Genomic DNA, 24,613 nt, shown 5'->3' with positions numbered 1-24,613 from the left:
CACTGTGCAGACACCAGACGACCAGCCTAAACCGGTCCTAACTAGCTCAGCACCAGTACAGTTTCAGTTCTCTTATATCACCCCTTTCAGTAATCCTCACARGCTGTAATTAAAAATACATTWTTWWTTTWMATTTTTTAGGTCATATCAGATAAGGGGGGAACATGCTAGATGAGCCCCGGGGGAAGTTTTGAGGAACCACTGGTGACTGCTCAGTGCTTGACACKGGCAGATCCTGACTTGAGCTCCCAGATGCCATCACTCCACCAGAGCCAAAAGAGAGAGAAAAAAAGATAGGAGGGGGGCCGGCACACGTCTCGACAACGCACCTATGTATCACCTATATGTGCCTGTGTCAGTGTTTGTACCTGTATGTGTGAGTATGTTCGAYCCTACAGTACTTACGTTCGGAATCACTGCCATCCTGCTCACCCAGCTCGTTCTTGTAGAATGGGAACTTTCGTGTAAAGATGAAGTTGTTTTTACGCTTGTCATTGAATGACTGTGGAGGAAAGAAAGCATGGGGTGGGGCAAACAGGGAGCTCTAATTGTTGCCACATTCATGCTGACAAACCAACTAGCTGCAATATGTGGGACATGAAGAATTGATGGCGGTCACCAAAAATGTTACACATGACTGACATTACAGTACTGACGCTACAATAGCTGATTCATCCCTCAAAGCAGAGTTGAATTATAATAGCCTAATCATTAATGTTGTTGATTTTGCAAAGAAAATATTCAATAAATGAATCAAGACATTTGACAAAAACTCTCATCTTGTTTTACAAATTCGAATTGCAATAACAAAGATGCGGTTTGACAATAACACTGTCAAAATGACTCAATTTGTGATAGAGAAGAATTACCCAGCAATATCTGCCATCATTTACTTCATGTGCCATAATTGCACCCGAAACATTCTGAAAACACTTGAAAATAAAACAAGAACAGAAGTTGAAAAGAAAACACACATAATTGCCGATATGTGGTAGCCATGCAGCAAACACGTTACCAGGGTCATGCTATGAAAMAAGGAACATGGCTGTGACACAAATGACTGTCCAACAATCATGCAGGTTAGAACTTCGGGAGGTGGAGGGATGAGATCCCATGCCATGGCAGTTGGGAGTTCTAGGAGCTAAAATGATTACACTTTTTTTAAAGAGAAGTTGTGCGTAGTGCTGTTTGAGGAGCTTGGAGGCAGCGTGGAGGAGACTGAAGGAATAGCAGTTGTAGTGTTTATCTGCGGCGGATACTCATTTGCAGCCATGTACTTCATGAACCCATTCTAAAAGGTATATTCTTTGAACCAGCAATGGCCACCGCAACTGGTTCAATAGCAGCCTCAACTGCATGTGTTRGATACATTTGGCTCTAACTGTCAGCTGAAATAAGTGTGTCCAATGGGTGGATTAAGGTGTGCATAAAAGTTGAGAATTGTATCAAGTAGTGAGAGTAGTAAGCTCTATCATGTAATCACAGTGGATGTGATTCTTACACAGGGGTATCATAAGGATTGACATACTGGCATATTTGTTAACGTGGGTAACATCTGTGACAGACTAATTATCGTGTTAATTTACAATTGAGAAGGATACAGCAATGCGACTACTGCAATGTGTGCTCAGAATATGTACTATTTCTCATYATATTACACACATAGGGCTCTGGTCAAAAGTAGTGCACTACATACGGAATATGATGTCTTTTGGGACGCATACTTAGATGTCCTATTGCATTTAATCATAGCTGTAAAGGACATGCTGTAAACGATGCACACAGCCTAGAAAAAGTATTCACCCCTTTAGGGATTTAAACCTGATCAGTTATGCAAGTCACTGACTGTAAAATAATTATTGTATTGACACAACTGCTGGAGAAATCCTGCTTCTTAGCCCATTAGTGCTGAAAGTTTGGCCCAGAGCCACATCAAAATACAGGGACCATTTCATGTTTCAAAAGTCTGCTTTACAAGACACACATTCAGAGCTAGTTATGACATTGCCATGGATACTTTCCCAACAGACAAGCTTATTCAGATGAAAAGGGTTCTGGGTAGACCCTAAGGCCATACAAATGTAATAAAATGTTAAACATATCTTTTTTAAATATKTTTTTTTAAGTGAGGCACGCAAGCAAATAAAATAAAGTGTTCAAATACTATAATCGACCTTAGTTCAACACCTAGTGACCAAATCAAGAGATTTTAGCCTCTTTGGGAGGCCAAGAGGCATAGTTCAGCCATAATCTAAGAGGAAGTTGTGTGTCTCCTTACTGGAAGCTTGAGGACATTATTTTATTTGCAATTTGTCAATACAACTTTCCCCCCAAAAAATCATTGAAAAATAAACATTTAAATACATTTGTATGGCCTAACCCTCCAAAACCTATTGGAACCCTTTTAAATAAGAATGCAGCAAATTCAAACCAAAATCMTCTCTTTACTTGTAACATAGGTAGGCAAAAACATTGATGAACACTGGCTGAATGTCCTGCTGTTATGTCCAAAATTGAATAAGAGTACAAAGTATGGTCATTTGGCTTCTGCTTCCGCAGAGGCTGGGAGTTTCATGAAATAAAAAGAATATCCTCAAATGCTTCATTAAAACAAATCTAATTATCTAAATGTGCAATGTTTATTTAGGGTCAGGGCCGTGAGGGATAGCTGTCAGGGAGAGGGGACAGCCAGTAGAGACGTGTTGAGGTCTTTTCCACTCAGGCAGAGAGAGCTTAGGCTAATACTATAGATGGCCATACATGACTATCACAACCTCCCCTAATGTGAGGGTAATCTGATTAATTTCACATTAATTCAGAAAAAACTAAGTTTAGAGGCTACTTTTCAACTTAACAAAGGAATTTATTTGATAAATGTGGGTTTACAAGTGTTTCCATTTCGTAAAACGTCTTCAAAAGTTAAGTTGACTTGCCAGTCCTTAGTATAAGATTGAACTTACCCCTTTTGAATCGATTCCAGGTTTGGCATTGAACTTCACTGTCTTTAGACGTGCTCGTTCTTTCCTCTCAACCCTGCCAGTGCAAGGAAAGACACATGTAAAATAAAAAATAATAATTAGAGTGGCTTTTCCATTTCTCCAATGCTCTCTGCGGCAATTGATTTTCTTGTCATTTTGTGGGCCTTCACTCAGTCTACCCAGAAGCACCCCCATGGGGCAGAGAAAATGTTGCAGTTTTAAAGTTTAGTCCCTGAAGTTCTACACATTTCACCATGACTTATGCCATATTCATATGGAATTCAGGACCCCTGGGCACGTGCCTTGCCTACCCGGTCAGTAATTCGGCCATGATGACAACAAGGTTTAGATAACTGGCTAGACTAACTTACCTAGCAATCTATAAAATGTTAGTTGACATTGGCTAATTGATTGACTGTCAGTAACTGACAAGAGGAAAACTGCTGATGTGCTAAATTTCAAAATTGCAGGTTGTCTATTCTACTATGCTATCTCAACAGTAAGTTGAGACCCGACAGGACCCCCCCCCCCCCCGTGGTCAGGGGCCCTACATGCAGCGCGTTGTCTGACATAGGCAGAGGCGCTTGGGAACCTACCACACCTAATACACCTTTGAACTTCAGATAAATGGACTGGTAACTGAATGCTTTAGGAATGGAGACTGTAGGACAATATAATCTCTCATGTCATATACCAATATATCTCTGTTCAGCCTTGTGTTCATTTCTCAGCTATGCTTGCTAATAAAAGAGCTACACTGAACAAAAAATATAAACGCAACATGTAAAGTGTTGGTCCCATGTTTCATGAGCTGAAATAAAAGATCCCAGAAATTTTCCAAAGGCTAAATAATCGTATTTCTCTCAAATTATGTGCACAAATTTGTTTACATCCCTGTTAGTGAGCATTTCTCCTTTGCCGAGCTAATCCATCCACCTGACAGGTGTGGCATATCAAGAAGCTGATTAAACAGCATGATCATTACACAGGTGCACCTTGTGCTGGGGACAATGAAAGGCCACTCTAAAATGTGCAGTTTTGTCACGCAATACAATGCCACAGATGTCTGATGTTTTGAGGGAGCGTGCAATTGGCATACTGATTGCAGGAATGTCCACCAGAGCTGTTGCCAGAGAGTTGAATGTTGCTTTTGAATTGCTCTGCTATTATTCTTGTATGAGGTATTATTGGTTGGGTTACCCACCCCTGTGCTGTAACGTGTGTTTTAGATGGTGCGTCTTATCTTTTCTCTCCATTGGCTATCTGGCAAACAGGCTACACTCTAGGCATGGGCAATTATTTCCCATGGAGGGCCACATTAGAATATATTTTTGCCATCGTGGGCCAGAATCATATTACAGGATTATACATCATGTGTACGACTGTGTTGACAGATATATTTACTGTAAATCACGTCCAGATATGCAATTTATTTAACTTTTTTAACATGCACAGAAATAAACCACATTCATGTTCTCCTTTTGGTAGGTATTTTCATTATTAAACATGCAATGAACTACACAGAGGGAAAAGTACACTGTGCATTCAGAACCACGGACAGAACTCTTGTTAACGGGTATGCACAAAAACAAAAAGAGAGAGAGAGAGCTCAACATTACATTTAAACTACTCAATCAGTGTGAGGAGTGAAGTCTCTGATGGGCATTGACTAGAGCAGTGAAGTCAGGTATAGTTTCTGACATCGCTATGCGCAGGATTGCTGAGAGGTGAGAGTCAGTAAGAGATGATCTGTGCCTTGACTTGTTATATTTCATCACTGAAAATGTCTGTTCACATACATAGGTCGACCCAAACAGTACAAACATCTGAGCATGACTCCTAATCATTGGAAAGTTTTGTTCATTGAAAGATGCATAGAACCTCYTCAGTGACATTGTTTTGAATAGTTCTCCAATCACTGCATCAGACTGAAGATCGATAAGATCAAGCTGCAGGTCAGTGGGAGCATTAGCCACATTCAAGGTGAAAGGAGAGGAAACCAACAACATGTCATTTTCTAACACTTTGAAATCCTCAAAACAACGAGAACTCACCTTTCAAAGCACGCAGTACTTCTCCCGTTGGTCATCTGATAGGGAACAGACTAGTAATGTCAGAAGGTGGGTGAGATTGTTGGCTTCTACTTGGCTGGTCAGGAAGAGTCATTTTCCTTTGAAGGCTTTGATWAGGCTGTACATCTGATGTGCAAAAAGGCCCTTCCCTTGTAGTTTGGAATTCAGTTCATTCACGAGGGCCATGATGTCCACAGCGAAGAAAATAAAAATCAGCCAACCATTCTTTATCTTGCAGATGAGGGAAATCCACATATTTTAATTTCATTTGCAAAAACTCAGCAATCTCCGACTTCAGGTCCCACACCCTTTTAYGCATCTTCCTCAAACTCAGTCATCTCATGTTTGTGTGATAGGGGAGATCTGCATGACCAGAGTCTGTCTCTTCCAACAGTGAGACAAACTGCCTGTGGTTTAACGATTTTGCTCATGAAGTTGAACACTTTAGTGACTGTATCCACAACATGGCTCATTTTCAGAACACATTTACAGAYCACCTCCTGATATATAATGCAACGCAGGAAAATAATGTTCTGATCTGGGTTCAGCTCAGCTACTTGATTTTGGATTCTTTTCAAAAGGCCAATGTTTTTTCCTGTCAAGTTTGGGCACCGATCAGTGGTCACACTAGATAACTTCTCAAAACTCAGTCCCAGCTTTGCCACACACTTATTAACCTCCTCCAATAAATATTTCCCTGTGGTTGTGCTCTTCATTGACTACACTGAAGCAAGCTCTTCTGCCATTTCAAAGTCTGGGGTTATGCCTCGTAAGAATATCAACAACTGTGCCGTGTCACGTGCATCACTGCTCTCATCCAGGGCCAAGGAGAAATAGGTGAAATCCTTTACCTTGTCTTTCAACTGTTGTTCCATATTCTCTGCGATGTCCTCAATACGCCGTGTCACTGTTCGTCTTGCCAGGGAACATTTTCAAACAGCTCTTTCTTGTCGGGYCAAAGTATTGCTGCAGAGTCAATTAAACATTCTTTAATGAATTCGCCCTCAGCGAATGGCTTGCTATGTTTAGCAATTTTGTGGGACAGTWCATACTGTTGCTGGCTCTCGCAATTCCGTCGTTTGCTTAATGCCGTTTCGTGAAAAGTCCTTGCTGCTTTTGCAACTGAGAAAGCAACTCTTTCGATGCTCTTGCCCTCTGCTCAGAAGACATATTCCTATATTTCTCTGCATGCTTCGTCTGGAAGTGTCGGGACAAGTTGTAGTCTTTCAAGATTGCGACGCTCTCCACACTAAGCACACAGCTTTCCCTGATACCTCAATAAAGAAAGCATTTCGCTACACTCGCATTAACATCTGCTAATCATGTGTATGTGACAAATAAGATTTGAGAAATATTTCGATGTCCAGCAGGTCCACTCTTGCTGGACCACCCTACATTCACTGTCTACTTTCCATTTCTTTGAAAAAATATTTTTTTTCGAAATTTCTAGCTAGCTACTATTTGTAACTGTAACTGTAACMGTGACGTGGTCAACCTGTCAGTCACTGTCTGTCCTTGTGTAGTTGTTATTTATACGTGCCTTCAAAATAAATGTCCCACAAGCGGTGGTAGTTAAATCATTACACAAAGGCGAGTATTCGTTGGGCTTTTCATTTGAATAACAAATACGTTTTTCCAAACTTTACTATCGCAAATTCTTTATGTGATCTGAGCATGATTCCGAGAGCCATACTGAATCAGGTCACGGGCCACATACGCCCCCGGGTTGGCCTTTGCCCAGGCCTGCTCTAGCCAGTCACTTTTGCTGATGTGTGTTTGTGTAGCCAGTCACTTTTGCTGATGTGTGTGTGTGTGTGTGTGTGTGTGTGTGTGTGTGTGTGTGTGTGTGTGTGTGTGTGTGTGTGTGTGTGTGTGTGTGTGTGTGTGTGTGTGTGTGTGTGTGTGTGTGTGTGTGTGTGTGTGTGTGTGTGTTGTCTCTTATACACATCTAGATGTGTATAAGAGACAGACTATGGGCAGTCTCTTCTGCTGATGTGTGTCTGGTAGGGGTCTCTATATATCCTACTCTTTTCCTTTCGGCAGGGTTAATACCTGCCAGTCACCCGAACAAAAAGCTTTCTTTACCCCTCTCTAACAATACCGCTACAAACTCTATGCAAAGAAGATGTGTCGTGCTGCATGAGGCAAATGGTGGTCACACCAGATACTGACTATTTCATGCCCCTACTTTTTTTTTTTTAAAGGTATCTGTGACCAACAGATGCATATCTGTATTACCAGTCATGTGAAATCCATCGATTAAGGCCTAATTTATTCATTTCAATTGACTGATTTCTTTATATTAACTGTAACTTAGTCAAATCTATGAAGTTGTTGCATGTTGCGTTTATATTTTTGTTCAGTATAGCTTGTGTAGAATGAAGTATTTCTTGCAGTAAAATGATACACCCAATGTTATTTTTTTTTGCGGGAACATATTTTTTTTTTATAGCATCTCTCAAGCAAATTTGCGAACAGGTAGGGACGTAAAAAGTCCACTGTCCCCCCGGATCAGAAGTTAGCCTTTTGGTCAAACACGTTARAGTTTAGTTTAGCACATCCAACACTCACCTCCTCTTGCTGGGGATGACCCCCATCTCCTCGCTGTCCCCYTCGGGGGTCGCCCTCCGGGCCTGCCACCATTCATCGTCTGAGGCGTTGATGACGTGGAGGATGTCCCCGTATCTAAAGCTGAGGCCTTGGCTAGGGAGGCCACTGTCTTTGGCCTTCTCATAGTCAAACTGTGCTCTGTGATGGTAACAGAAGGAGACATACTATTATATAATTATTACGGTAAATGCTATCTATTTGGGATGACAGTCCAAAAGAGACCCACCTGACGTAAAGGGAGCGTTTCTGATTGGTTCGGAGGGATCCGGACCCAGAGCTCATGCTGTGGTTCATCATCTGTTCCCGCAGATCATGGATTTTGGCCTCGAAGCGCCCGTACTCTGCAAGGGAAAGACAACACCCAGGAGTACAATAACGTTCCGTTTTACACTCAATGTATACTGCCCTACACTGCAATGGAAAAAAGGGGGGAATCTGTTCAGAACAGTAACCTAGGTTGGCCCTGGTCAAAAGTAGTGCACTGTGTATGGAATAGGGTGCCATTTGGGATGCATCCGTAAAGGATTATTGTGACATTTAGTGTGCATCAGTAAAAACAAAAATATATATTTGTTTATATGCTTACATTTCCACGGACAGAACCAATGTTTTCAACTGCTTTATATTGATTGATGTATGTACAGTATTACTATGTAAAAATATCCCTGATATTTTATGCAAAACAATATTGTAATGGCTGATTTTGTTTCCCGATATAAATGTCCAAAAGTAAAAAAAAAAAAATGTATTTCTTAAATGTAATAAGTTGAATGAAGATGTCAATATGCCTATCATAACATTTAAATGCTTTGGTCAATATTAACGATCCTTTACTGTTGCTTAGGACYTGCATTCCCAGTGATTTGCCTTGTTCGAATTTGTCTCTCGGTTTTGGATCGTTTCAAYATACTAGGTTGCAAAGGCTGGTTGTGAAGGTGGCTGTGGGACAGGACAGAGAACAGGTTCGATAATGGCAGTCCTATTGGCTCAGGGGGTAAAAATCCCCTACGTACAGATGAAGGATCAACTTATCCTAGCCGTAGTGGGAAAAATGTAGAACTGACCCAAGATCAGCATCTTGGGAAACTTCACCTTACACTGTCCTATTGAGTGAATGCTCTGTTTACAGCTCTGAGAGTCCCCCTGCAAATTCTCCCTCCCTCCACCACACCCTACGCAAGGTGACATTCTCGACATACTGTACAGAAAGCAGACAATGTTAGAGACAGTGTCTGAAGGGCACATGCAGTACAGAAAGCTCAGATAGTCCTCTAAAATGTTGCTCTCAGGATAGTCGAAGCCCCATGCTTCTTCCCATCCAAACCAAACATCCACAAAAGCCTAAAATCTTATTTCAATCAAATTTGATGTTACATGCTTCGTAAAACAGGTGTAGACTAACAGTGAAATGCTRACTTACGGGGCCCTTTTCAACAATGCAGAGAGAAAAATATAGAAATGCTCAGAAAAGCAGTAATCGATATCTTCCAAGACAAAATGGCAAACTGTGTTTCCATTGAACTCCATGCCACTTTGCTCCATCAATTTGAAACCTGTCATGACACCACCTCTATATAAAGTTTGGGGATGATATATATATATACAAAAACATTGATGCCAGCGGTTTCATTTTGACCCCAAAATGCTAACATAATGCTAATACTATCTCATGAAACCTACTGTGATGACATTTGGGAGAAAGGCTCAAAGTCCCCTACCAGACCAAATAATCACAACATCTCTGAAAGGGATTGTGTAGCTTTGAAGTCACTTAAATTATTTGGATGTGAGTCAGCGGTTGGTGACCGTGGCTAGGTAAACCAGCTCAAAAAGTATCTTCTTGTCCATAGACTGATTTGAGTGTAAGGAAACTAAATATGTAATTATWTGTGAGATAATCATTTGGGTGAACTATCCTTGTAATAAAACACTGCTGCAGAAGTCGTATCTGAAGCCCTGGGCAGCCATTCAGCTAATGAGGCAGAAAGACTCACTTCAGCCTAAAGCCCACAACATACCTCGGTATAGCAGTCAGCTAAAGCAGGACTGAGAGCGCATGACCCAGTCAATCAGACTAACGTTTGGACTGAGAGAGTTCATTATTCAGATTGGACAGAAAACATCTCCTGGAACAGTTCACATCAGTAAGGTTCCATACAAAATACATGGACACAAACACAACAAATCATCCAAATAGGGAATCCGCGAGTCTTAAAGCCAATTTCTTCCCGGACGCATGTAATGTGCTTCCCCCTGYGAATGCAGAGTTTTGGGGGAGAATAAGAGCAGATTCGCCCAGGCTGTGCCTTCAATGAGAGAGATGAGGATGTGCATTACAACCAGCAGAAAGACCGTTCTCAACGTTGACATATTCAGGCATTGCAATACTCAGATGCAGAGAGAGAGAAAGATATTCAGTGATCTAACTAGATGTGAGGTTCTAATACGGGTCTTGTAATGTGTCAGAGGAAAATCGTGTCATCTGTAGAAAAACCTTTGAGTGTCGAAAGAGCCATTCCTTAATCTTTYTTTAGTTTGACAAAGATGCCAAGTCTACCGTTTTAATTTGAGATTTGTCTAATCTTGTTTTGCGCCACTTATAATATAATAATAATAATTATGCCATATAGCAGATCGTTTTCTCCAAAGCAACTTACAGTCATGCATATGTTTTAAGTATGGGTGGTCCCAGGAATCAAAACCACCACCCGGGCGATAAAAGCACCATGCTCTACCAACTGAGCTGCTAAGGAGCATAATGAAAAACATCTGCAAACCTGAACAGTCATGCAGCTACAGTGCATTCAGAAAGTATTCAGACCCCTTATCATAAAATTAAATCGTTTTTTTCCTTCATCAACCTACACACAATACCCCATAATGACAGAGCAAAAACAAGTTCTGAAATATTTGCAAATGTATTAAAAAACACAAAAAAAACATAAATATAACATTTACATAAGTATTCAGACCCTTTACTCAGTACTTTGTTGAAGCACCTGTGGCATCGATTACAGCCTCGAGTCTTCTTGGGTATGACGCTACAAGCTTGGCACACCTGTATTTGGGGAGTTTCTCCCATTCTTCTCTGCAGATCCTCTCAAGCTCTGTCAGGTTGGATGGGGAGCGTCGCTGCACAGCTATTTTCAGGTCTCTCCAGAGATGTTCAATTTGGGTTCAGGTCTGGGCTCTGGCTGGGCCACTCAAGGACAGACTTGTCCCGAAGKCACTCCTGCGTTGTCTTAGCTGTGTGCTTAGGATTGTTGTCCTGTTGGAGAGTGAACCTTTGCCCCAGTCTGAGGTCCTGAGTGCTCTGGAGCAGGTTTTCATCAAGGATCTCTTTGTACTTTGCTCTGTTCATCTTTCCCTTTATCCTGACTAGTCTCCCAGTCCCTGCCGCTGAAAAACATCCTCACAGCATGATGCTGCCACCACCATGCTTCCCCGTAGGGATGGTGCCAGGTTTCCTCCAGATGTCATGCTTGGCATTCAGGCCAAAGAGTTCAACCTTSGTTTCATCAGACCAGAGAATCTTGTTTCTCATGGTCTGAGAGTCCTTAGGTGCCTTTTGACAAACTTCCTTGAGGTGCCTTTTGGCAAACTCATGTGCCTTACTGAGGAGTTGCTTCCGTCTGGCCACTCCTACCATAAAGGCCTGATTGGTGCAGAAATGGTTGTCCTTCTGGAAGGTTCTCCCATCTRCACAGAGGAACTCTGGAGCTCTATCAGAGTGACCATCAGGTTGTTGGTCACCTCCCTGATCAAGGCCCTTTTCCCCTGATTGCTCAGTTTGGCCGGGTGGCCAGCTCTAGGATGAGTCTTGGTGGTTCCAAACTTCTTCCATTTAAGAACGGTGGAGGCCACTGTGTTCTTGGGGACCTTCAATGCTGCAGAATGTTTTGGTACCCTTCCCCAGATCTGTGCCTCGACAAAATCCTGTCTCGGAGCTCTACGGACAATTCCTTTGACCTCATAGCTTGGTTTTTGCTCTGACATGCACTGTCAACTGTAGGACCTTATATCGGCAGGTGTGTGCCTTTCCAAATCATGTCCAATCAATTGAATTTACCACAGGTGGAKTCCAATCAAGTTGTAGAAACATCTCAAGGATGATCAATGGAAACAGGATGCACCGGAGCTCATTTTAAGTATCATAGCAAAGGGTCTGAATACTTATGTAAATAAGGTATCTGCTTTTTTAAATTTTATACATTTGCTAACATTTTGAAAAACTTCCTTTCACTTTGTCATTATGGGGTATTGTATGTAGATCGATGAGGAAAAACATTATTTTAATCCATTTCAGAATAAGGTTGTAACGTAACAAAATGTGGAAAAAGGGAAGGGGTTTGAATACTTTCCGAATGCACTGTATTGGTTTCCTTACCCTTACGTGCAGTTTCATAGCAACATTTCTGTAATTCTGTAAAAAAAAAAAATCCATGGCATATGATGTGTTCGTATGCTATTCACAATGCAAGTGAATATCCGTGATTTTTTATTTCTTTGTGTGTTTTATGGGTAAATCATATTTTTATAACTTTATTGAGCTACACAATCAATTTTAGACACTTTGGGATAATTTGGACATGAAATTTAGCAATCAGAAAAATGTATTTTTAAAGAATGTATTAACATATATTTTTTTAAGGGAAACATTAATGGTATGTGCTACCTAAAAATGTTCCTCTGCATGTACTTGAATGTGTCATGAATCATGATGACTTTTTCTCCGTTAGCCATATGCTAAGCTTTTGCACCAATGCAATGTTGGTCTGTTATTTTTAGAAGGAATAAAACCAAACAAAAAAAAGTATAAATAAATGAATGAAGAATTAAACAGTCAATTAAATGTTGGCCTTAAATAAATAAATAAATAAAATTATATCTTCGAACAAAGGTTTAGAACATCTGGCCATTATCAAGCACAATTTAGGAAGAAGAGTGACATTTGTGGTGGGAAGAAATTGCAAAAAGGAAACAGCATTCAGTGAGAAAAGGATGTGTGGATGGATGGAATAGGATGTGTTGATGGGTGATGTGAGATCATGTCTTACACCAGGAAAAAAGCACAGTGAGCATTGGTTTAGGGCTGTGAGCTGGGGTATAGTATCAAGACCTGAAAGACAGGCTGTGACTGAATTCTCGTCTCTATATTTACTAGAGTTGGTGCATTACAAAGAAACTAACGGGGACACAACCTTTGTTTTTATACAATATATTAAATACTTTTGTTTACTTTCTGCATTTAAAAGAATCGTTAGAGCTCTAAATCCCCAAAACATGTCGCTACAACTCAACACATCATTAATGGGACAAGCCAATTTGCCTGCTCTAAACTTTGCATAAAGAACTTTATATATTATGTTTTATTATTTATAAACAGCTCAACATAAACAAAATAATACAAAAAACATGTATGATGTGAAACTATTTGTCGTGTTTTTCATTGCTGCAAAGGCAAGGGACACAAATGCCACGCAAATTCAATAATGACCCAGGACATAATATAATAATTCGGTCACAGCCATATAGGAGGGGGGTGAATGGAAATGAGGTATGCATCTGTGCATGCAGAGTGAAATACGAAATACAGTGTTCACCGCAGGCTGTGGAAGGGTAAAGTAGTGGTGGAAGGAAGGATTAAAATGTTGTAAAGTGTGAATTGGGATTTGAGGATCTGTTTACACTTGCATATCCAGCGATTCATCTTGCATCTTGGTTTATTAGTTAGGCGGTTCTGAATGATCAAAAGCGGTATTTCAACTTTCAGTTAAATCTTCACTAAGTGGAGAGGTTTGATACACTGCCAAAAACGTTCAAATACACAAGCAATTACTCAGCAGCAATTTATTTTATGGCACTGTACCGGTATTTCCTTTACATTTCCTGCAGTGAAGGTGACCTGCCATAATATGGAAGCAATTGCAAAGCTTGATGATTTTATTCAAGCAGTTATGTACCATCATCACAATATAGGCTAAAATGAAAGGATTGCTGTCAAATACTCCCACGTTTCTTCTTTGACCTGCTATTGCCAAAATCATATGCAAAACAGAACTGACAGTCTTTCATTTGATTGTCATCAATTATATTGGCAGACAGTTCAGTTTGCTAGTGAAGGCAACAAGTACTTATCCGATAATACATTTCTAGCAAATGTGAGTTGGTATTGTTATTCAGAATTACTTCAGGGGTGGGAAATATTTTTGTCTCGAGGGCCACATCAGGATTTAGAATTTCTCTATGATTTTAGACATTCAGGTGTAGACTGAAGTCGTTTATCCAAAATAATAATTGTATCATTATCGGGCACCGGATACTGCCCACCCCGATCTGCAGTATGTGTACTGTATGTGTTGGTGTGTGTGGGTGTGTGGGAGAGGGGGTGAGGTAAGATCTTGCAAGATGGGAAGATGAGGGACAAAAAGGGGGAGGAGGGGCTGTCTGATACAAGGAGTAAGCCTGTGAATGAGCAGGGGTAAGTGGACTGCCCGTGACTGGCCACACTRCAGTGATCCTCCCCCCCAAGCCCCCCGTGAGGAACGTCCATGTTCAGAGCTGCCACTGGGGCCAGATTGCTCAACTTTGACCCTGGGCGCTGATCACATGGCACAAACCTGGTGCTGGCGAAGGGGCCCGGCGCGGGGAGCACAAAGCAAGTTCTGACGGGTGAGAAAAGAGAGCAGTCGTCAGTTTGGGGAGTGATCGTCAGCAGGGAGTCCTGTGTGCCAGTCTGTTTCTGGTCAAATCTCAACCACATGATTCAAGCAGGCACTTACATCCCCAGTGTCAAAACAGTCTCAAACGTCATACCCTTTACTGTTTCTGAGGACAATCTTCGGACAAACCAATTCAGAACATAACGAATCTTCCCAGAATGCACCTTTACACAGTGATTCTGAAAGTCCAGGCCCATGACTCACTGTTACTGCAGTCATCCCCTGAAGTATCGCCAAATGCAAATGCAACCCAGTGTGAAATTCACTTTTTCTGAGCCAATGCAACATTAAAAGCAGTGCTGTATTAATGAGGGTTGGGTAGTGATTTTTTTTATTTATTTGACTTCACTGGACTCGCAGTGCCTGCATCTGAAGGCCAGTCTCTCAGCGAATGGAGGGAGAGAGCAACAGAGGGTCCACCTCTCACCACCCAGGTAGCTGAATTTGCACATTCAGACCAATGACATTTTTAAAAATGGGACCACTTCACCTACCCGGTGTACCAGGCAAGTTAATCAAGTGTAAGTAGCCTTGCAGAAGCCTTGGCTTGTGTGAGATGGAACGGCTCAGAGGAGCACGTTTCTGTTTCTGTATCTTGAGGCAGCTTGATGTACAAGTACACCACTGGACAGGACACAAGTCTATCGCAGGGCCTTACCCATAATCCATCTCCTTAATGCGGAGTGCCAAGCTGAGATGCATTGGGTCTAATTTTTACAGTATTTGGTATGACTCGGCCTGGGATCGAACTTCCAACCTTCCAATCTCAGAGCYGGAACAAGGCCACTTAGTTGGTCTTGTTAATCAAGTGTACTTATCGCTAATAGCATGAGATGAATTTAATAAACGGGAGTGCACTGCTTTATCGTTGGCTATTCAACAGAAAAGTTTGCTGATCGGCTAGGAATGCCTTAAGATCTACCAGTCGATTACAATTGGCGGGATGGCGACCACTGTTCTAGAGTGTGTGTTGTCATGTGCCTTTCGCCTTGATCATGAAGCTCAGTGATTGACCGTTACAGCTGATACTCACCCTCGGGACGGTACTGGGCAATGATGGTGACCGTTTGGCCCGCCCCCTTTAGTGCTGCAGCCGCTTGCTCGTGGGTGGCCCCGCGTAGGTCGATCCCATTAACCTGCATTGACAAAGACACATTGATCTGTACATACATTTTCCACTTTGTACAACTGCAAACAAAAAAATAACAAGTCAAACAGGTCCCTCCCTCCTTCCCTCTCAACCCATTAATCTCAACCCSTGTGRGTGTGTGCGTGTGTGCTTACTACTCAATGCCTGTCTGACAGTGTGACGTGAAGAGACTGGGAAGTGYGAGGGAAAGTGAGAGACTGAGGGAAAGACTACGTGCCTGAGAGTACATGCCTAAGAGAAAGAGGGAACAAGTTATTCTTAGACATGTAAATCAGGCCAGAGCTGAAATGCACCTTAACTGCCTACTCTGATCAAAGTTGCCAGAGCAGGGGCGTCAGAAAGGCTATTGTAGGGTATGTCTCAAGTTTTGAGGGAGCGTTCAATTGGCATGCTGACTGCAGGAATGTCCACCAGAGCTGTTGCCAGAGTTTAATTTTCATTTCTCTACTATAACCTGCCTCCAACTTCATTTTTGAGAATTTGGCAGTACGTCCAACCGGCCTCACAACCGTAGACCAGTGTATTGCGTCGTGTGGGTGAGCAGTTTGCAGATGTCAATGTTGTGAACCCAGTGCCCATGGTGGCAGTGGGGTTATGGTATGGGCAGGCATAAGCTACGGAAAATGAACACAATTGRATTTTATTGATGGCAATTTTAATGCACAGCGATACCGTGATGAGATCCTGAGGCCCATTGTCGAGCCATTCATCCGCCGCCATCACCTCATGTTTCAGTATGACACRCATTGAGCATGTTCGGGATGCTCTGGATCGATGTGTACGACAYTGTGTTCCAGTTCCCGCCAATYTCCAGAAACTTTGCACAGCCATTGAAGAGTAGAGTAGTGGTACAACATTCCACAGGCCACAATCAACAGCCTGATCAACTCTATGTGAAGGAGATGTGTCAAGCTGCATGAGGCAAATAGTGGTCACATTTTCTGATGCACGTCCCTATCTTTTTTTAAGMTATCTGTGACCAACATATGCATATCTGTATTCTCAGTCATGTTAAATCCATAGATTAGGGTCTAATGAATTGATATAAATTGACTGATTTCCTTATGTGAGGTGTAACAGTAAAATCTTTGAAATTGTTGCATGTTGCATTTKTATTTTTGTTCAGTATAAATGTATTTGAGTGTTTACTAGCATTTGTAACTTGAGTCAGATAATTATCTGTACAAAACAAGTGAATCTGATATTACTTGTGGAATATAAAAAATACTTGCTTTACATATATTTTCCAGTTTCTTGAAATACTTTGCAAATGCAACCTATTTCGTACTGGTCCCCCGAGGGAATTGAACCCACAACCATATCATGGCAAGCACCATGCTCTACCAACTAAGCCACATCATCACAAACCACTTTATGTCTCAATGTACTCAATTACCGTATTGTGTCTTGTTTTTCTTCATGGTGATGGTAAGTCTACAGGTACAAACCTAGATGACCAGCCTATGTACAATACASTAATGTACATTTARATTAAGAGGTTTGTAAGAATGGCAAATTAATACTGCACAAAAAGTGGTTGTTTTTTGACCAAGAAAAATATCAAATATGATGTGGATGTTTTGTGTCTTTGCCCATTACTTTGCACCTTGTGATGTACATTTTTTGAGGACAGGGTTTTGTTCTATCTGGATTCTATTCGAATGACAATCGCAGAGAAAGGGACAGGGCAACACTGTTCCAATTCCAACTATTGACTCTTGCAAGAGCAAAGCTGAGATGCTGAATTCTTTTATTTTTTCGAGCTGCTGACGTCTGTCAGTCCGCTAATACTAGTAAAGGCCCAGTACACTGCATTTGTGAAAAAATATTTCTTTCAAAAAAGGGTGTCGGGCCATTATTGATACACACAGGAAACTGTTGAGTGTGAAAAATCCAGCAGCGTTGCAGTTCTTGACACACTCAAACCGGTGCGCCTGGCACCTATAACCAGACCCCGTTCAAATGCAATTCTCTTTAGTCCTGCCCATTCACCCTCTGAATGGTACACATACACAATCCATGTCTCAATTGTCTCAAGGCTGAAAAATCCTTCTTCAACCTGTCTCCTCCCCTTCATCTACACTGACTGAAGTGGATTTAACAAGTGACATCAATAAGGGATCATAGCTTTTACCTGGTTAGTCAGTCATGGAAAGAACAGATGTTCCTAATGTTTTGTACAATCAGTGTATATAATCCAAAGATGGTGAAATTATCAAGGTAAAATAAATAAAGATATATATATATTTTTAAATACGTATGAGTAATGAGACAAACATTGGAATTGTTGGTCAACATGTTGTTCATTTATAGCTTCAAAAGCTACAGATATACAATGCCAGCATGTGTTTGCACACACGTGTGTATACTGTATGTTTGTACATACAGTGCCTTCGGAAAGTATTCAGACCCCTTGACGTTTTCTACATTTTGTTACGTTATTATTCTAAAATGGATTAAATACAAAATTTTCCTCCATCAATCTACACACAATTGGACATTTTTGCACATGTGCACATTCAATAAGTAGGCTATACGTTAATGACAGTAGGCCTATAAGGTGTTAGAAGAGGTTAACGTTCAATTAAAAGCATTCGATTTTGCAATGGCATAGGCCTACATTATTTTGGATTCGTGTGCCCATGAGAACTGTTTACACGGTGAAACATAATGATGTGTTTCGTCAGCATAGCTATCATTCTTAAATGGAAGAAGTTTGGAACCACCAAGACACTTCCTAGAGCTGGCCACTCGGCCAAACGGAGAAATTGAGGGAGAAGGGCCTTGTCAGGGAGGTGACCAAGAACCCGATGGTCACTCTGACACAGCTCTAGAGTTCCTCTGTGGAGATGGGAGAACCTTCCAGAAGGACAACCATCTCTGCAGCACTCCACCAATCAGGCCTTTTATGGTAGAGTGGCCAGACGGAAGCCTCTTRTCAGTAAAAGGCACATGACAGCCCGCATGGAGTTTGCCAAAAGGCACCTAAAGGACTCTCAGACCATAAGAAACAAGATTKMCTGGTCTGATAAAACCAAGATTTAACTTTTTGGCCTGAATGCCAAGRGTCATGTCTGGAGGAAACCTGGCACCATCCCTATGGTGAAGCATGGTGGTGGCAGCATCATGCTGTGGGGATGTTTTTTCAGCAGCTGGGACTGGGAGGCTAGTCAGGATTGAAGGAAAGCTGAACAGGGCAAAATARAGAGAGATACTTGATGAAAACCTGCTCCAGAGCGCTCAGGCCCTCAGACTGGGGCGAAGGTTCACCTTCCAACAGTACAACGACCCTAAGCACACAGCCAAGACAACGCGGGAGTGGCTTAGGGACAAGATCAAACATCTGTGGAGAGAATTGAAAATAGCCATGTAGCGARACTCCACARCCAACCTGACAGCGCTTYAGAGGATTTGCATAGAACAATGGGTGAAACTCCCCAAATACAGGTGTGCCAAACTTGCAGCGTCATACCCAAGAAGACTCGAGGATGTAATCGCTGCCAAAGGTGCTTCAACAAAGTACTGAGTAAAGGGTCTGAATACTTATGTAAATGTAATATTTCAGTTATTCGAATTTGCAAAAATGTCTAAAAACCTGTTTTGGTTTGTCATTATAGGMTATTGTGTGTAGATTGATGAGGGAAAAAAACMATTTAATCAAATTTATAATAAGGTTGTAACGTAACAAAATGTGGAAAAAMTCAAGGGGTCTGAATACTTTCCGAATGCACCGTAAGTGTGTCAACATGTACAGTATAAGTACATTACTTTGTACTGTAACTGTTTCTCAGGACATTCTTGAAAATGGAACATCTCAGGAGTATAATCTTGTTCTCAAACCTTGTTAGTGCACTGCCAATTACAGTACATGTGCATACCTGTGTGTGTGTGTGTGTGTGTGTGTGTGTATGTAGAAACATTATCAGTATAAATATCATTATGTGCGTCTGTAGGGGTAAACTCACCGACAGGATCTGGTCTCCCCTCCGCAGCTCTCCGCTTAGGTCGGCGGGCCCTCCCGCCAGGATGAAGGAGACAAAGATGCCCTCTCCGTCCTCCCCGCCCACGATGTTGAATCCCAGGCCTGTGGAGCCCTTGTGGAGGACCATCCTCCTGGGATCCCTGTACAAACAGGTCAGATAGTACATCAGCTCTGCATCCGAGTCCGAGGGGCTTAGCATCTTGACTGTCGGTCCGGGAGAGAAGAAAGAGAATCACACACTCAAGCAGATAGACGCGGGGGCACGTAGAGCGCGCCTAGGCACAGTACAGAGATGGCAGAGGCCCAAAGGAGCATTGTGCTCTACTTAAATCATTGTCCCATTTCTGCCTGGTTTCCTGGAGACGAGGAGTCTGCACATGAGCGTGAGGTCACAAGTGTGCATGTATGCACGCACGCACGCACGCAGGCACACACACATTCACACATAGCCATGTATGAAGACCGAGAGCTAGCATCTGCCACCAGCTCCCACTGGGCGAAAGTCAAATAGCAATCAGGACATTGAGGACACCTTCCTCAAGGACTCTTTGGAGAGATGAGACTTATTTTCCCTGTAGTGCCACCAATCTACTCTGAAGGGAGCACTGTCGCTGTCAAACCAACAAAATGATATAGTTAATAATGTATGTAAAGTAAAGKTAGAAGGTTCGGAGTCCCTTGCCAGGTGTCTTTTTGAGTTGCTTGAGAACAGTAGGAGACTATGTCTAAAGACAGATGAAGTCTGGAAATCAAGCTATAGGGATCGATAGCAATGAGTCTCAGAGRAAGAGCTCTGATCTAGGACAAGGTCCCATGTAATCTTATTCATTGTGATCTAATGGTAAAACTGATCCTATATCAGCACRCCTATGCTGAGATGCTTSATACTGTACATATACATGGCCACTGACCTAGTTSTAAAGTGCTGCGCTGTGGGTTGTAGGTTCCCGCTTAGACCGATTGTTGTGACAYGCCTAACACTTGTTACARAACAATAGATTGCCATCTACTGYGGYATTAAAGGAACACTTCACTGATTTTTAACATCATTCAGCACCATACCACTATGTGTGAAGATGTCACCTTTGAATATGAAGTAAAAAATCTGTGAAATACTGCTTTAAAGTAATTGGGTAAAGCAGTGGTACCCAAAAACATTTAACGTGTGTCTCAAACAATTTGTGAAATAAGGTTAGGGTACGACATTGTCCGAGCATGGTGATTAGTAAGTTTTCCTATAATACAAGGGGAGTTTCTCAATTTTGGGGAGGTTCTCAATTGGGTTAAGTCTGTCCTCTCCTCGACTCCTGCGTCCTCCTCTCTTCCGTGAGCTGGAAACCGATAAGTGTTCGAAAAGTGTGTCAACTTGTTAGTAGGCGAACGGAGAAGTATGCTATTCTACTGACCRCCTTCGGCAGAGGTCACACGAGTATTCTCCCACCTGCTAGCGCGGAAGTGTTTTGAAATCTTTTGATGTCTCCTCGATTACTTTTGACCTTCTTCAAAAGCAGGCGAGGAGAGTACGGAGGAGAGGACGCAAGGAGTCGAGCACAACCAATTGATTCTCTCATTGCCTACAAATCTGAACTGTGAATAGAGCAGACAAATTCTAATCTGGACCATTTTCATTCTTTCAATCTAATTAGGGCTGGCACGATAATTGGATAATCGATTAAGGATGAAGACAGTCATGAAATTAAAATAACCGTTTAAAAAAATATACATATATAATTATTTTTTGTTTAAAATGTTATTTATAAAAAAAATGTACTTCATATTTAAGTCAGAAACTTTACCCAAAAGCAGAAAAGTAAAAGTAAGCCMGATTTACCTCTAACAGCCCACAGGAGGGAGGAGAGGAGACAAAAGTATAGCCAGTTTTAGAATGRTGTGTCGTGGAACAATCAGCTGACTGAAAAAGGGAAATCCAGGCATTCAAAAAAATGACATGCGAGTGAGTCAGTTTCTATGGCAACGTGATGGAACTGTGTAGCTCCTTGCTGTAGCCAACTCAAACGATTAGAACGGCGCCCGCTGTCATTTGGCTGACAAATAACCTTCCTCCAAAATGCCATGACCGTCACTGCCCTACCTCTAATCAGGGACTGTAGTACCAGCAGTAATCCGGACCCTCAGGCTCGGATTTGGAAACCCCTGCAATAGCACATCTATAAAACAAAATAGAGCACGTAAAGTAAAAGAACAATGCGCGGTCTCCGCCACTTGTTTTGGTATACAGCTGAGGGCAGGGCCAAACATCAGTGTCTGCATGGCTTAACCTGCCAGCACCCAACAGAGCGTTGCTTCCAAAATGTAACACTAGATGGCAACCAAACTCCAGATGGCATCTGAATGTCCTTTAATGTAGCACAAAAGCTTGAACTGAACTTGAAATGKAGCCATGTATTTGAAATCTTCTTAATGTAGCTAATAATATTGGTTGGGATGTAATTATATCCATGGAAATGGGGATATATACATGTTCTGTGCTTAGACCAGCTTTTAGTATACGCTGAGTGGGAAAAACATTAAGAACTAATATTGAGTTACATGGACTCGACAAYATGTCGAAAGCTTTCCACAGGGATGCTGGCCCATGTTGATTCCAATCTTTCCCACAGTTGTGTCAAGTTGGCTGGATGTCCTTTTGGTGGTGGACCATTCTTGATACACATGGAAYATTGTTGAGCGTGGAAAACCCCGGCAGCATTGCAGTTCTTGACACAAACCGGTGCGCCTGGCATCTACTACCATACCCTGTTCAAAGACACTTAAATATTTTGTATTTTCCCTTCACCCTCTGAATGGCACACATACACAATCCATGTCTCTTAAATATCCTTCTTTAACCTTAACCTGTCTCCTTCATCTACACTGATTGAAGTGGATTTAACAAGTGATGTCAATAAGGGATCATAGCTTTCACCTGGTGTCATGGAAAGACCAGGTGTTCTTAATGATTTGTACACTCAGTGTATATTTGAAAGACAATGAGCATGGTTGACCCCGTTGCTAGGAATGACAAGCTGCTTTCACCACTCTCATTAATAATAATACTACATATATTACATTTGTAAAGTGATTTTCATTATACAAGAACAATCTCAAAGTGAATAAAATAGACAAATAGTTAAAAAAAATATATATATATCTGACCATATCATGAAAGCAACAATCAAAGTCTAGGAGGAAGGATAGGCCAGTTGATAGAGATGAGTCTTAAGGACTGCTTTAAAAGCTCCAACAGTCTGAACAGCTTGGAGACTATCTGGAAGGGAGTTCCATAGGTGTGGTGCACGGGAGGAAAACGCACGGTAGACGCACCCTTTTAAAACGCTATTGAGATGCATTAAAATCAGAGATTGTTATTGGACAAGTTCAGGTAGTCCTTCCTGTTTCGGCTGTTTTCTTCCATTTGGTTTCTAGTGAAAACGACCCTGATTGCGTTATGCTTCTGTGAGAATACACATGGTATTTAAGCCAGGGTTGTTAATAAATCATTAGAGTGGGCCCTTGCCCTCCCAGTGTCCCCAAAGGCCCCCCTGTGACAACAACACAGACAGCAGAAACACATTGATATGGAGAGAGGAACGGCCAGGTAGCTGGAGGCCCACCAGAGGCTATTCTAGGCTAGGACACAGGGAGGTGGCCTACAGTCAAAATGCTAATGCTAACATGGTTCTGTAAAATCTATTCAGCACACCAGCAATAGCTAATTTGGCGTTTGCGGCACCAAGGCAACCACAGGCATCTCYCCGTAATCATGTGGGCGAATGAGAAAACAGAACATTCGTTGTGAATTCCACCTCTCTCTGGGTAAGCTRAGACAACCAATTCCGCCTATGCGTTAAGCATGCTCCATGAAATGCCTTTCTCTTCTTGCCTCATTATTTCATGTCACCTTTTGTTTGGCTCTCCCAGAATCTTTGTACTCATGCATCCCTTTGATATTTAAGTGTTAAAATCTGAAAATTTTAAGGAGAATTTGTAAGGAGAATGCCATGAAAGTGAGAAGCAAACAGCCATTTTGAATAGACTGTTGGGTTACAGAGCATATCTACTGCATATGTGCTTTGCTTCAACATTTCAAATGTCCAGAAAACGTTTATTTTCAACCTTCCTGCAAAAGTTAACTAATGTTAATCGGTCTGATATTCTTTGTAACCTTTGTGCAACAAGTGAAAATATAAATTCTGACGGATATATAACTCAACTTACAGCAATCGCATAATGAGTGTGCACAACACAGTTTAGAAATTTTTTAATATTGCTATTGACTGTGGGTGGGCATCCTCTATCAGCATCCACCCACAGCCACTCAATTTCTGCGAGCGAGAGAGCGAAAAATGTAAATACAACCCATGTTTATTTATTTTCCCTTTTGTACTTCTACTATTTGCATATTGTTATAAACACTGTAAACAGCCATAATATAACYTTTGAAATGTCTCTATTCTTTAGAAACTTTTGTTAGTGTAACGTTTACTGTTAATTTCTGATAGATAATAAACAAAGGTGAAATAAACAATTTCACTTGCTTTGGCAATACAATACATTTCCCATGCCAATAATTCCCATTGAATTGAGAGAGCGAGAGCCACAGTCAGTGASCATTAGGTAGTAATCAGTTACATTGTGGAGCAAGCTAGCACAAGGCATGAGGGGTTCAACTAGAATTTCGTTTTTATGTAGAGATCCAAGAATCTGTTCAATGGTCATTTCAATTCTTTATATTTACACATTGATTCTTGAAGAATATAACTAATTATAACCACGACTGCCTATGCCTTCCTGCTCTGCATAAGTGTGACTACTTTATACCGCAAAGCGATGTCAACGCTGGTCAAAATAACGTTGCGTGATTTCCATTCGAGTTTTTATAGCGAAAACAACACTGTACACAGAACAAGACCATGTTCAGATGCTCTAAGTACTTGTGTTTTCTTACTCAACTTACTCAATTTACAGCGGAATGAGTGATGAAAACAAAAGCCTTTGAGAAATGCTTGGAACTGCACACACCCTTGCATTCTAGAGTAGGTTTTAAAGAGACAGCTTGATTATTCTCTGCTCCCTCTGAGAAGTCGCCTCACAATACC

The 24,613-nt window shown here is 41.5% G+C and overlaps 1 protein-coding gene across 27 annotated transcripts in view; it reads right to left on the bottom strand.

The window, feature by feature from the left end:
- The window catches only part of LOC111980729 (disks large homolog 2), a 243,653-nt gene that overhangs the window by 16,505 nt on the left and 202,535 nt on the right, over positions 1-24,613 (bottom strand). For 12 of the 27 annotated variants that reach the window (XR_002879498.2, XM_070449291.1, XM_070449290.1 and 9 more), the window contains 7 exons: positions 19,498-19,654; positions 15,416-15,518; positions 14,281-14,325; positions 7,887-8,001; positions 7,622-7,798; positions 2,961-3,033; positions 406-502 (listed from right to left, as the gene is read on the bottom strand). Coding sequence is in view for 26 of the 27 variants with exons in the window: in XM_070449291.1 (XP_070305392.1) it covers positions 406-502; positions 2,961-3,033; positions 7,622-7,798; positions 7,887-8,001; positions 14,281-14,325; positions 15,416-15,518; positions 19,498-19,654 (767 nt within the window). In the remaining variant the exon portion in view is untranslated. Of the gene's footprint in view, positions 1-405; positions 503-2,956; positions 3,034-7,621; positions 7,799-7,886; positions 8,002-14,280; positions 14,326-15,415; positions 15,519-19,497; positions 19,655-24,613 lie in introns of all 27 variants that reach the window. The other 15 variants (XM_024011655.2, XM_070449294.1, XM_070449296.1 and 12 more) reach the window with 4 other exon arrangements.

This window comes from Salvelinus sp. IW2-2015, linkage group LG20 (assembly GCF_002910315.2).
Source record: "Salvelinus sp. IW2-2015 linkage group LG20, ASM291031v2, whole genome shotgun sequence".
In the NCBI taxonomy this organism is placed as follows: Eukaryota; Metazoa; Chordata; class Actinopteri; order Salmoniformes; family Salmonidae; genus Salvelinus; species Salvelinus sp. IW2-2015.
The sequence above is the reverse complement of the archived record's forward strand: the minus strand, read 5'-3'. Positions and strand labels throughout refer to the sequence as shown.